This window comes from Rhinolophus sinicus, chromosome 8 (assembly GCF_057876585.1).
Source record: "Rhinolophus sinicus isolate RSI-liver-muscle chromosome 8, RSI-T2T, whole genome shotgun sequence".
In the NCBI taxonomy this organism is placed as follows: domain Eukaryota; kingdom Metazoa; phylum Chordata; class Mammalia; order Chiroptera; family Rhinolophidae; genus Rhinolophus; species Rhinolophus sinicus.
Genome location: NC_142508.1, coordinates 28,194,975 through 28,208,899, shown reverse-complemented (window position 1 = coordinate 28,208,899; position 13,925 = coordinate 28,194,975). Strand labels below are relative to the sequence as shown.

General features: G+C 35.8%; 1 protein-coding gene across 16 annotated transcripts in view; it reads left to right on the top strand.

Moving 5' to 3' along the window:
• The window catches only part of FOXP2 (forkhead box P2), a 612,246-nt gene that overhangs the window by 570,928 nt on the left and 27,393 nt on the right, over window positions 1–13,925 (top strand). For all 16 annotated transcript variants that reach the window (XM_074315705.2, XM_088799972.1, XM_074315704.2 and 13 more), the window contains 4 exons: window positions 89–190; window positions 2,582–2,703; window positions 3,937–4,006; window positions 4,773–4,936. In XM_074315705.2, the coding sequence (XP_074171806.1) occupies window positions 89–190; window positions 2,582–2,703; window positions 3,937–4,006; window positions 4,773–4,936 (458 nt within the window). The remainder of the gene's footprint in view (window positions 1–88; window positions 191–2,581; window positions 2,704–3,936; window positions 4,007–4,772; window positions 4,937–13,925) is intronic.

Below are 13,925 nucleotides of genomic sequence, written 5' to 3'. Positions count from 1 at the left end.
TTTAAAGTGAGGATTAGATGAGAAGGCATCATCTAGTCTAGTTAGTAAACCATTATTTTATGTCACTCTGTATCTTGTCTCATCGCAGGCTATCATGGAGTCATCTGACAGGCAGTTAACACTTAATGAAATTTACAGCTGGTTTACCCGGACATTTGCTTACTTCAGGCGTAATGCAGCAACTTGGAAGGTGAGTACTTTCCCAGCAGTTTTAAGATGCCTCGCACAGTTCCTTACAGATAGCACAAGGAACATTTATTTACGTGACATAAGCAGATTAGTATCTGCGTCCCCTCTTTTTAACCTGCCTCTTGAATGGAATGAATTCCCTCTCTCAAAATGACAAGTGAAAGAATAATTTTGCCTCTGATATAGTTTTCTAATTTGGTGCAATTAATAGCTGAGGCTTGGCAGAGAAAGGAGGGCCTGACACACTAATTACAGTGTGAGCACTCAATCATCAACACCTTTGTTAGTCGCACGATATTACTTTTTCTCTTGCATATTATTGGCTAATTAGTTTGAAAAATGTCTGTTTGGCTTGTGCAACAAATGGAGGCTGTAGGTTTTGTCTTGGTCTGCGCCTTTTGTACACATCATACCTCATCGTACAGACTGAAGCTGCCACGGGAGTGAGGGCCATGGCTACTCAGCTGGAACTAAAAGAAAGTAAAGTGAATATTATCCTGTCAGAACGTAAATGCAGTTTATTTACTTAGACAAAAGGGTTCATCTATATCCCTGTCCAAACAACTTCATTGTCTGGGTCCTATGAGGAGCTAAAAAAAAAGTGTTAGTTCTGTGCATCTATTTTTGGAAAAGAGCAACGTCTGGAAAGATAAGAGCACTCAGCACAGACTAAGTGAACTGTTTTATTTTCATTTCCAAAAGCAGTCAGAAACATCAATTAGCCACAAGCCATTTGGTACAAAGGGGGATGTTTGTAGCTGAGAAGAATAGGAGCAGCAAAGCACCCATCAGCATGCGGAGAATTTTAGGCTGGGAGATATGCTAACCCGAATTAATTTGGATTTAAAATGTAAATTAATGTGGCAAGCCATTACAGACTCATGGGTGTGAGGCCTACAATGCTTTTAATTTACTAAATGTTTAGATGTTATTAGTTGCTACAGTATGTGGTACTGTAAATGAATGTAATTGTTTTATTTATGCACAGTTACTTGGTATGGATTTTATATGATGAAAATGTCACTGATAATCTGTGGAATATGTGTTTTGGAGGTTTTTCAGTAAGTAATATTTATGTTGAAGGTTTACATTTTCTTTTGTTACTCATTAGAGAATGTAGTGAATGTCTGTCATTTGATTTACTGAAAGAAAATTTAAAAGAAATGAAAGGTGATTTAATATCTTAGCTTGGTCTCATCTCCACAGCTCGGGGATCCAGCAAAACTCATTCTGAACAGCTTATTAGTTCTAACTATATCGCATGCATAATAAAACTGCTCATTTGCTCATTAATATTAAAATTATCATATTCAGAGCCATGGGCATTAAGATCAATCAAATCCTTGGATTTCAGGTCAGATGCTAGATCTGCTTATGCTTTTTTTTTTTTTTTTTTTTTTAAGAATTCTTCTCTTAAAGCAAGCCAGAAGCTTGTCTTTGTGCAAATAGAAAGAAATCTTCATCAAAATTACTTTGTTTTATATTCTAAAATAAAAATTAGGTCATTTCTGAGTACTTGATAGCTATATGCCAGTGTATCTTGACAGGAGGAAATATTTGCTTAGATTTATGATTTGATTTATGGAAAATACTCAAGGTAAATTATGTTGTCTACTGTATATTTATTATAGTTAAAATTTTAGGAATCACTTAATTTGATTCAAAAAATGTTAATTTTGAGTAATTACTCAAAACAAAGCTGCCAACAACATCTGTTTGCCTAATCATTATGAGAAGAAAATGTACTCTCGGGTTCTACCAACGACTTTCAATTGAGTTTAACATTTACAAAAATTTTATTGGGAATTAAAAATAAAAATCTAAGCTGTCTTATTGTGCAGGCAGAACCTTACACTGTAACTTGCATATGTCATCTAATAATACAGAATAAACAAACTCTGTCATTTCATTATTATAGGGATGAAAAGAATGCCTTTGAGCTTATTTGCATAAAGCTTTGTGCAAAATTAACACTTGTCACTGTAGCCTTTTTAGCATTTTAATACCTCAAGCAGGTCTGGTTCCTTTGGACATTTCAACCATCCCTGAGTGCTGGATCAGGGACACGACAGAGCTGACCTAATTGTTCTGGCATTTTCAAAGATGCTGTAATTTGTACAGATATTGCAATTTAGACCAGTTCAATGAAAGGAAGGTTTTGACACAGCTATTATTAAAATAGCTTGGAAGGTTCTCTTATCACAAAGTTCAAACTACAGATTCCAGTAATTTGTAAGTTTGGGGTTTATAATATGCCATATTTTGATTTTAATACTTAAACATGTTAAGATTTCTCTCTCTGATTAAGTAAGATCAATAATGTAGTGTGTTTGGCTGCCTTATTAAGCAGTATGATTTTTGCTGCCTTTCCCCTCTCTTGTGTCTGATTTAGAATGCAGTACGTCATAATCTCAGCCTGCACAAGTGTTTTGTTCGAGTAGAAAATGTTAAAGGAGCAGTGTGGACTGTGGATGAAGTAGAATACCAGAAGCGAAGGTCACAAAAGATAACAGGGTATGCCTGGGATAGTTTTGTAATCCTGCATCCTCCAGAAAAGCAAACACTAAGTTGCGAATGGGGGTGCAGATAATTAACTAATGGGATGTTAACAGTCCCTTTGCGGGGAGCTGCTTTTTGAATCTAGGCGTAAGTGGCACAAATCAACAGCATCCTACCAATATTTTCCATAAAAATAATCACAACACTCTTTCTGTTACTGTTTTCACCAGTTCAGCATTCTGTTAGTATCAAAAAAAATTGTGTTTCAGGATGGGACATGCTTTCTAGAGGGAGACACCTTCCTGTTTGTAGGCAGCACTGTAACCTCTCCCAGAGCACAAAAGGCTGTTTGAAAATAAAGCTCATGTTGCAGATACTGGTATTCCTGAAAGAACCCTTACATGAAGAATTTATGAGAAGATTTTATTTAAAAATAGTGATTTTGTTTTCCAAGTATTCTTAATTTTCCAGACCAAACTTTATTACCTGGCCCCGCCCTGCTTTTCCCCCCATATCTATTCAGTGCTAAGACAATCAGAGAGGGTAGTGTGAGAAAATTACTGCCTGGGAAGTTTGAAATGAATATATTTTTTTTCTAGAGAAGAAGACCGCAATACATAAGTCAGAACTATAGTAGAACATGTTTTGTGCCTCATAAATTAACTCTGTGTAGCCCTTTCCTGCTCCCCCCACTACTGTCTCTGTGAAGACATGACTTTAATGTGTTTTATCTGCTATTGGCCCTTCACTTTCGATTTCTGTAGTCAAGAATGTGCTAATTTCTGCATTCAAGAAATAGTTAATCCATTACATTGTCATTTAATTAACTATGGTAATTTGTTATGTTAATTCATAGTGTTCTAGAAATTAACCATTAATTATTTCCTGATTGCATCAAATTGGTAATTGTGTTGTATATTTACACTTTTAAAATTTTGTATGAATGCTGTTCTTCATGGAAATAAAACCTTCACGTAGTTATAGACAGGTCATGCCTCACTTTGCCTGCACACAATAGTCTAAGGTTTTATTCTTTATAATCATGGACCAAGTCGATATATAGAGAGAGACTATATAGAGAATTATTTGTTTGAACTCTAGCACCTTATTTCTACGGCCTTAGATATGTCCACTCTGGACTAGTAGTGTGAGGTAACAAGTCAGAACATATCTCTTTAGCTAGGATTATTGATATCCACCTATTTTCTATTTTGACTTATACATCACCTTTATATTTTTTTCTTGCAGAAGCCCAACCTTAGTAAAAAATATACCTACCAGTTTAGGCTATGGAGCAGCTCTTAATGCCAGTTTGCAGGTAATGTCACCGAATGCACCTTTCCATTCGTTATTCTTGTATTTGAGTGCTTTGTTTTTTTTAATTTTTGTCTTGGCTTTGTCTTAAGCTGGGATTGTGATTGTTCTTAATAGTTGGTTTATCATCTAAGTTGTAGTACCTAGTACTGTAGAGAGCACTGGTTCTAATTCAAGATACTTTTGATGTGAAGAAGCAAGAAGGACACCCTGTGGCTAAGTCTGGAACACTCGGTTTTCCTGCAAATGCTAGATTGATAGAGGCTTTTGCAAATGCATGTGGCTATGCATTAATATTTATCCAGGCTGTCATAAATGATTTCACATCATAGTGTTGGGGAACATGGTGCTTGTGGCAAAAACTTTAAAGTTTAATTATAATATATAATTTTTATGCAGAGGAGGCAAATGTCAGGACTTCTTTATTTTGAGTTAAGTTCTGGTCATTTTTAAAAAGCAGAGCAACTGCTTATATTATCTTGAAGGTTCTCAGTACATGCAAGAGGGTACACCATTTCATTATGTGGCAGACTGAAACTGTGACCATGTTTTCTGCGATCACTGTCATTTATATTTTCACATCACACTTCATTTCCTTGGTATCTCTGCCACAAGTTGCCAATTAGGAATTTTACCCTTCCCATCGATTTCCTTTAAATGCTCCTAAAATATCTGCATCATGATTCTAACCCATGAAAAGGAGATACATGTTTTAAAAATTGCTTTCAAGGGTGTTTCAGAAGTTGTCTCCTGCCCCTCTGTCTCCCCAGGCGGCCTTGGCGGAGAGCAGCTTGCCTCTGCTCAGTAATCCAGGATTGATCAACAACGCCTCCAGCGGCCTCCTGCAGGCTGTCCATGAAGACCTCAACGGCTCCCTGGACCACATCGATAGCAACGGGAACAGCAGCCCAGGCTGCTCACCTCAGCCGCACATGTAAGTGGGGGTGTCAGACTCCATGCAGGGGACAGCCCTAATTCCTGGCCTCTAAAGGTGGTATTCTTCTGAAGTTCTGAAGGAGGTGTAAGTGAAAACTACAAGTTTAAGTGGAGGTAAATTGCACCATCTTCATGATACGAAAAAGTACCAAAATCAGTTTTAAGACATCTTTTAGATTCTCTCCAACGTCCTATACTTATTGTACTAGCGGTCCTCTACAAATTCTTAGTACTGCTAACATTCTCTTGGGTGTAAAACAGCATCTAAGATGAGTCTACTTCTTATGGGTCATTATCATGGTTTGGTTTGTATGGTGCAGTTAGAATGGTCATGATGGCATAAGTTGTCATAATTTTTACTACTATTACATGTCTCTAAACCATTTATGAACTGTAGTCAAGATATTGACTGTTTTTACAAACCATAAAATGCAAAGTTTAACTGTTACCCACAGTTTACATAGAAGCTAGTAAAGTGTAACTTTTTGCCTGTCTTATAAATCAGTGTAATTACATATTCAACTTTAATTACTGGTGCGTCTGTATTGGCAACATTTATATGTTATATTTTATGCAAGACTACGATTCCTATTAATATTTAGCAGCTAACTATATCATTAATTACTCTAAAATCTTTTCCCTACCATCTTTTTAATGGAGCTGAGAGAGTGGATGTATTAAAAATTGATACATTGTGGATTTCAGAAGTATGTGTGACACTTTAAAAATGCGTGGCCTTATTCAACAGACCAAGCATATCAGTTTCTTGTGTACTAAAAAGTACTGATCCTGGTAGAACCTAAACTTCGGGGGACAAAATAGAATGTGAATAATTAAGTGTATATACCATTCAGTTGTTAGGATGAGTTATAACTATGTCTGTATGTACTTCCTAAAGTTAAACATCATATACTTCTAATTTCAAGTTATTGAGGTAAGCATATGACTTTCTCTAATTTTTCTGTTTTCTTCCCCTATTTTTGCATTAAGTATCTAGTCAAAGATCTGAAAGAGAAATGTGGTCTTTATATGGGCCTATCTTCATTTGGCCTTTCACACCAGAATACTATTTTTGTTGACTTTTTAAACATCTTACTCTGTTGACATGTGAATGTCTTTAAGAACGTGCTTAATTGATTTCTAGCACTTTCACTCTGTCGCTTTGCCCAAAACACACTGAAAGTTAATGTGTTTTATCAGGTTCCAAACCATTACTTTTTCAAAATGGAAAAATTTGTCTTTTGGAAGTGTCTTTAGATGTATTAAATAATACAAAGAAGTAATAAAACTCGAAGTCAGAGAACATGAATATATGCTCTCGAGAGTAGCAGTACTCTAAAACAAGGAAAGTGAGCAATCAGACAAAAGTTTTTATAGCCCTGATTTATCCCATCAGCCAGGCAGAGGGTAGCTTGAGGCCTTTTACTTCAGCAGTTCTCCTGAGTACGCTAATGCTTGCTCCCTGTATAAAATGCTAAAACAATAAAAGTTTAAAGAGCAAACAAGAGTTAGATCCTGTTTTCTCCCTTTAAAAAAAGACCTACTTTAGAGAAATGAAAGACATTCATAATAAAAGTGTTTAAGGCTGTTGATGCGATTCCCTGTGCTAACATGCAGTAGATAATGGTTGCTACGGACCATATTTAGGGGATATGTAGAGAGGCATTTTTTTTAATGTGTCAATATTAAAATAAAAATTAATGATTCAATAAAATAGTTTATTAAACATTATATTTTAGAACCTGAAATAATATTAGGCAAAATTATGGCATTTGGCAAGTGGTATTTTAGATTCTTCATTATATTATTAACTTAGCTAGGGTATAATTGTGAAATATCTCAGAGAAAAAATATTACGTTTAAAACAATAATAAAAATTGTATATTTGATGCCTGATGTGCTGCAACGATGGCTTTATAAAATTAAACTGTTCATAGTCAATCTATTGTGCTTTATCTTATATGAATTAGTGCATGTAAAAAATATTTGTGTGTATTTTCCTTAGAGAGACAAAAGGAAAAGTCTCCCTCAGCTTGCTGGAAATGGATTTCAGAAGAGATAAAAATTAGAGGAAGACCAAATTTTGGGTTCTCCTAATTTATATAAATTATCAAATTTTTAATTACTGTGAAAATTATTGACTTGACTTTCATTCTTTGAATCTGTTTCTGCTGCTATCATTAACATTTTGTATATAAGGTGTCAAATATTGTTGATAGAATGTCATTTCAGGATTCTGTATCTTCATCTTTATAGAAATTTGAGATGCTTATATCTAAAGAATGTTAGGCATTTTATGTGCATTGTGAGGCAAAGAAAAAACATTATGTCTCAATCAAAATTTGGCGGCATATAATTGAATGTACTTCATAGTGCTTGGAAAATTAACCGGAAGTGAAAATATTTTTATAAAACATTTCAATAGCATACTTTTCTGTCCTGAAGTCATGGTCCTTGTTATTTTGAAGGAGGTGGCTGTGCTGATGCAGTTGTAAACTAGAAGCAGGAAGGCTTGGTGGCATCAGCAGGACATGGTGACAGACTGTAGGGAGCACAGAATAGTTGAATAGGAGTCATCATTTTCCTTAGTTGTGTCAGATGAAAATGAGGTAACTAGTAATACCTACCTCATAGGATTCTTGCAAATGGAATGAGTGCCTAGAACATAATAACTGCTGTTTGTTCGTCATAGTGCTGTGTACACAGTTACTGGTTGATATTACCTCTTAATACCTGCTCGCTACTATAAATGAGACTATAAACAATCTTAAAGTATTTCCAATTTTAATACCTGTTTAGGCCCTCCATAAACATGTGGTTGGTTTCCTTGAGTGTCCCTTTTCTTTTCCTCCCAGCTCTTATAATTCATGAAGTAAGCAGATCCATAAAGGTTAAACAATGAGGCCGAAATTTATGGTAGGGATCAGGTTACTCAGAGTCAGTGAGATAAGAGGTTTTGGAGATAAGATGATGTTATCTGAGGTTTTAGATGATGAACAATTCAAATAGAGAGAATAATACCAACCCAGAACAGGAACTTGTGATATGTGCCTAGAAAACATTGACTGCTAGACTTGATAGGAATTTAAAACATAGAAAATAAAATAGGATTTAGAATACATGCAGTGGAACCAGACTGTCCAGTGTCTTAAATACGAAGCGAAGGGCTTTGTTTTAGTCAGGGTGAAGCCTGTTGATGTTACGAGCTTGATTTCCACGGATCAGAGCTTTATTTGGGAAGTCTGACAGCGCGCTGAGTGATCCCGGGCTGAGTGAGGCTCATGTGTGGAAGGATATGCTGGAAGTGGGAGAAATTCTCGCAGAATGTAGTATCTGACTAAGTGCAGGACTGGGAATGAAGAGCAAGGGATTGGTACAAGAAGTGCTGGGAAAAGCAGTGCCAGAACAAGATAGCCAGGGGAGGCCACAGCCGCTTTGAAAGCCAGCAAAGAGCGCTGGTAACGCGCACACGAGATGAGTCTCAAGGGGAAAGGTGACAAGGTCAGCGTTTGACTTGCTGAATCCAACAATATACACATAAATGTTCTCAGATTCAGGACAAAGCACAACTGAATTTTTTTATTATTATTTTATTTTATTTTATTGTTTTAGTCTTGTCATTCAACTCCAAAATAGTAAAATCCTATACGGTAGAATATAGAAGAGTGGTAGAGACAATGTTTGAAGCTTCTTGTAAATTATTTTTGGAGAACTAGTGATGCCAAATTATCGTCCATATTATTCATTTTGACGCTCCGTATCAGCACTTTCCCTCCACTCCAACATTTTCTCTGCAGTGCCCTGAATAAAGGCTTTGGCCAAACTAGTGCATTTATTTTGCCCTAACTATTTGCTTTTCTGCCCTTTCTTTCTTCTGTTTTTCCACCCTTTTTCTTTCACCTAAATTCCACCTTGCCGTGGGGGCCTACTCCTACCTCCCCAGTAGGCTTTCCCAGGTAGTTTTGCTGTGAGGACCCACACCCTGCTGCACACTTCTGAAGGGCTGACTCCTTGCACCATTACCTGGAACTAGCACAGTGTGTGAGCACGTGTGTGTTCGTGCATGGGCATGTGCTCGTTCGGCAGATCCCCCTAACTTAAGGACAGAGATTACGTTTTAAACACATTATAGTATATGAACCCCCTATACATCACACCACACAAAGTAAGCATTCACTAACAACCTGATACTGATGAGGAAGAACCAAAGGGAAGGTGACAGCTTGAAGTGATTTGACTTCACAAGGAAATACCTATAAGACTAAAATCCAGGACTGTCTTAGAATCCTGAAGCACAAAGGAGAATAAGAGATTTTAGGAAGAAGAGATAACTAAATATGATGTTCATCTTTATGAGGGAGCAAAGACATATTGGCAGAGTACGCTTGTTAAGTTTTACTTTTACTTTTAGTTATTTAGTTAATATGTATTTTATAACTGTCCAAATTTATGTGAATAGAAAGTGGCAGTTCTTTCCACATTATTTGTGATTATCTCCCAGAGCTTGTTAAATTTTATTTACCTTATTGAAGGTGAATTGAAAAAGAAAAAAATATATTGTGGTCAATGCAGTGTAACTCAAGGGGATTTTAGAAAAAAAGTAGGAAGGGTTAAAACCAAGTGGAATAATATAGATTCTACATAGTTTTTTGAAAGTTGTTTTGACTCTTTTTAATCAAGTAGATTTTTAAAATATTTTCTACTGCTGTTGAAAGAGTTCTTGAGGCATCATGGTCAGAAAAAAGGTAAAGGATACTTCCTTTAAGAGTCTGAGCTGAGTATCTTTATAATTTGTAATACTCTTCCCTTTTGCAGCTCAGTGCCAATATTTCCTGATTACCTGATTTTTCAGAGTTCTCTAGAATATGGATAAAATTACTGTAGATTTCTATTTTATATTGATATTTGCCTCTTAAGAAACTAAAGAGCTATGATTAATGCTGTGTTCTGGTGGAAATAATTTAAATGTACTCTCTTCTCTCATGTATTAGACTTTAATGAATGAATAGAGAAGAAAATATTGGGAGTAGACTTGAACGGTGAACTCCTACTGGTAGAATCAATCCATTTCACGTCTCCTTTTAAACTTGAAGCAAAAAGAAACATATAATGATGCACCCACCGTATTTAGTTCAACTCAGGTTTTTTTGTTTTGTTTTATTATTAAGCAATTCTTTCTCCTCACTCTCATTAAGTTAGCTCAGATTTGCCTTTTTTCTCTTGTAAAAATGTTAAATGAGATTCCCACTCTTCTATTTTCAAATTTTGTTTCTAGAGATCAAAAGCAATGTTGTTCCTGTGCCTGGTTTCGTATTGAGGGCTTTATGCACAAAACCTTCCACTGTCATGCTGGTCCCCTTCTGATTATTAAAGTCTCCTACTGTTGAGTTTTCAGATCACTTCTTATGTTTCATTCCCAAATGCTCTTAGCCTCTCTGTCATTTCATGATTCTACTTGCTAATGTTCTATATTAGTTGCTGGTGATTGTTACTTTCTCCCTCTTAATTAAAGCAAACATTTGAAGTTTGAGAGTTAATGATCTATGTAGAATCAGAATGTTAATATGGTTCATATAAGACTAGAAAATAAATTTGTTGTGTCTTTAAGAGCCAAAACTTTAGGGTAAGGAAGTCAAAGGCTGAGGTATCACATGGAACGTGTTGTGTAATGTTATTTCAGGATGAGACAGGGATCACATTCATCTTTTTGATTAACATGTGGAACGCATATTCTACATGCCCCAGAACTTTCTGTACATCACATGTTCCAGTCATCTTTACAACATCCTCTGCCTCTTGAGAACCTCAGTTGTTATTATCATTCCAATGATAAACTTCAGCCTTTCCTGGAAATAATGGTTTGCAACCACAGACAAATAAAAGGGATTTTCAGGCTCCCATTTTGTAAAACAGTATATCGAAAATCTAATATGAATTATGAGTTGTCATGAAACATAGTGAAAATATTAAGCATATAATATTACCTTTTTTCTATTCTCTTTTACTGTCTTAAAATTTGAATTGCTATTTGTAGGCACATGTAGAATTTGCAGACCCTACATCTTTGGTTGGTGATATTTTATATAAAATCCCCACAGACCTTAGCTCTGTCTGTGGACAAAAGCATTTGAAATTGGCTCTGTATTTCAGAGGAAAGCAGTTGAAAGTGACTGACATCTTGAGCAATTGGAATGCACTTTCTCATTGTCTAAATGGTTGTTAAACCTACACTATTTTTGCTGATATTTGGGATCATTAAGATGCATTATGAAGCTCTAAACATAAAAGCATTTTTTTTTTTTTTTTTTTTTTGCTTTACATGTTTTCGTGGGTTTTCTAATTCACAACTTTTCAGTCACCTTTATTTATTTTTTTCCCTAAAATTTCTGGGCCTCATAGTTTTCTTTCTGATTTAATTCCATTTTTATTTAATCTCTAAACTTTTTCATTAACTTTGCTAGTTAGCTTTGAGATCTCTTTCCGAAGTGATTGTGGAGAACTTATGATTATGCCAGCTCTTTATCATCTCATCTTTTTTTTTTTTTTTTAATGCTACAAGTGTGGCTCAGTAGCTGCTGTTCTTTTTTACATTATTCCAGTCCCCATATGTGGCACTTACAACTCATTCTAGTTCCTCTTAATAAAAAGATCCTCCCAGAGGTACAGTGCCTTCAGCTGAAAAGTGTTATATCCCCACCGTGCCAATTGTGGAAATTTGTGGGTTCCTATAGGGTTTTGAAGGATTTTTATAGAACTATACAAATGATACCTGACATCCATGGTATGAATTCCCACAATTTAGGCAAAGTGTGTCAGAAAACTTTGAGCTGACAGTACTGTAGCTTACTGCCTCTGTTTTATATCTAAAGAAGGAAGATACTTTGTTTGAAGGTATATCTTCATTTGCACTAATGCTAGTTGAGCCTTAGAAATTTTCTTTCTCTAAAGGTCAAAAAGCCATCAACTGAATTGTTTAAAAATGAATGTTTCCATTCAGTATTAATTTTGTCCTACTTCTAGTACCAGGGAAAATTGAAGGTTTTTACATATCCATATTGTATTTTAACTTCAGCTTTTGACATAGGGCTTGGGAAGCAGACATATATTTGGTGAGAACAGGCATTTTATGATTAAAGATATTTATTGTATAAAGTCAATGATAATTTCAGAATGTTACTTAATATGAAGGTAATTTACATGATAAGATTATATTTTAATAAATGTCAAAAATATATGCATTTTGACTCCTTTGGCAAAATTTAAATTGATCAATCATGTAAGTACCACAATATACTTGAGTACTTTGGCACCAATAAACACAACTTAAAACTTTATCTCAGGGTTCTTACATTACATCAGCAGTTTCTCTCATTAGAATTAATGTATATAATTCTAATGAGAATTAATGTATATAAAACACAGATGACCAAATAGTTTAACCAACTTGTAGAAACTAATATTCTTTAGTTTGCTCAAGATCATCTTTGAAGACTGAAAATGGAGTAACATGAGCAAGACACTTAACACGTTGCGTACAGCGGGGTTTAAATCCCTCATACCCCTCTGTTCCGGCAGGTTTTTAAAAGAAACTACTTTAAAATGCACTCTTCTCTTTAAAGCGTAAATGCTTCTATGTCATTTATTATTTTTCTATGGAATTTTTTAGGATTTACTCACCTATGATGTTAGTAATCCCTCCTGGTGTGATACTGCAGAAAGCAGCTTCCTTTGTTATTAACGAAACACAAATAATTCAATAAAATGTGCAAAGTAAAAAGAGTCAACAGTAAAAACGAGAATTCTCGTTATCCATCCTTAACGCATGGCTCAGAAAAAACGAAGATTCTCGTGATCCGTACGCAACGTGTTAAAAGGCAGGAGCAAAGTCATCATTGGTCACACAATGGTATCCTAATAAAAGTGCATTTGCAACATGAACTCTAAGGTCCCTTTGGTTAATCAGCAGGTCAAAAAAAGAAATAATGCATGACATTTAGGATGAAAGGTAAATACTGTTTTAACTCCCAATTCCACTCTTACGTTTAGAGCTAACAGAGGAGCCTCAAAAACTGAACATTGATCAAGAGAAAACTGAACACTGAGTGGATCCTGTGATTTAACTTGAACAACAGATCCTGTGATTTAACTTAACTCGTTCTAGCAGAGCTGCCAGCATCAGAGATCAGATAGGCCCAGGGACAGGAACCTGGAGCAGGGCAATGTCCTGTGAAGATACCCAGTACAGCTTCCCGAGGGCCAGCAGTGGAGGGGTACCGTCTCCTCAGGGCAGTTTGGCAAAGGAAAACAGGCGACAGTCCAGAAACACCAGTGATCCACCAAGAGTGGGAAGGGGGCAGGGGCAGCCACAGCCATGGGCCCAAACTGTAGCCTCTGGAGTCAAGATGGAAATTGGGTTGGAGCCAGAACCCAAGTTTTCAAAGAGGGCATTAGAGAGAAAGAGGGACGGACACTTGTGCATCCATGTACCCATTCTGACATCGCCAACTGAAGCTTAGTCCAAGGAACAAGGCAAACACAGTTTGGGGATCAGTGCTTCAAAGCAGTTTTGGAACAGCAGCAAAGCTGACTTAATGGTCCAGTGTCAAGATGTAATTTAGCTTTCTTCTGTTTCTCTGGCCAATGGATTAGAAATATAAAGGTCCTGAGATCCATAGCTGAATGTTTGTTGAAAGTTTCCATTTATGAGACACAATATGGAATGGTATCAATTTTATCTCAGTAGGTGACTATTTTGATTCTGAGATTGAGCACAATCTATTTGTACTCATCAATGATCAAAGAAATTATGTCATATTTCAATGTTATTATAGCCATTTGGGTCACAGCTATCACTTTTATAAATCAAATAGAATGGTAAATCTTGAAGAATTTTGTTGTGTTTTTTAAACAGAACTGCAGCAAAACTATCTGAAATCATTTGGGAATGAGCCTCGAAATCATGTAAAAATTCAGTTTCTTTAAACAAT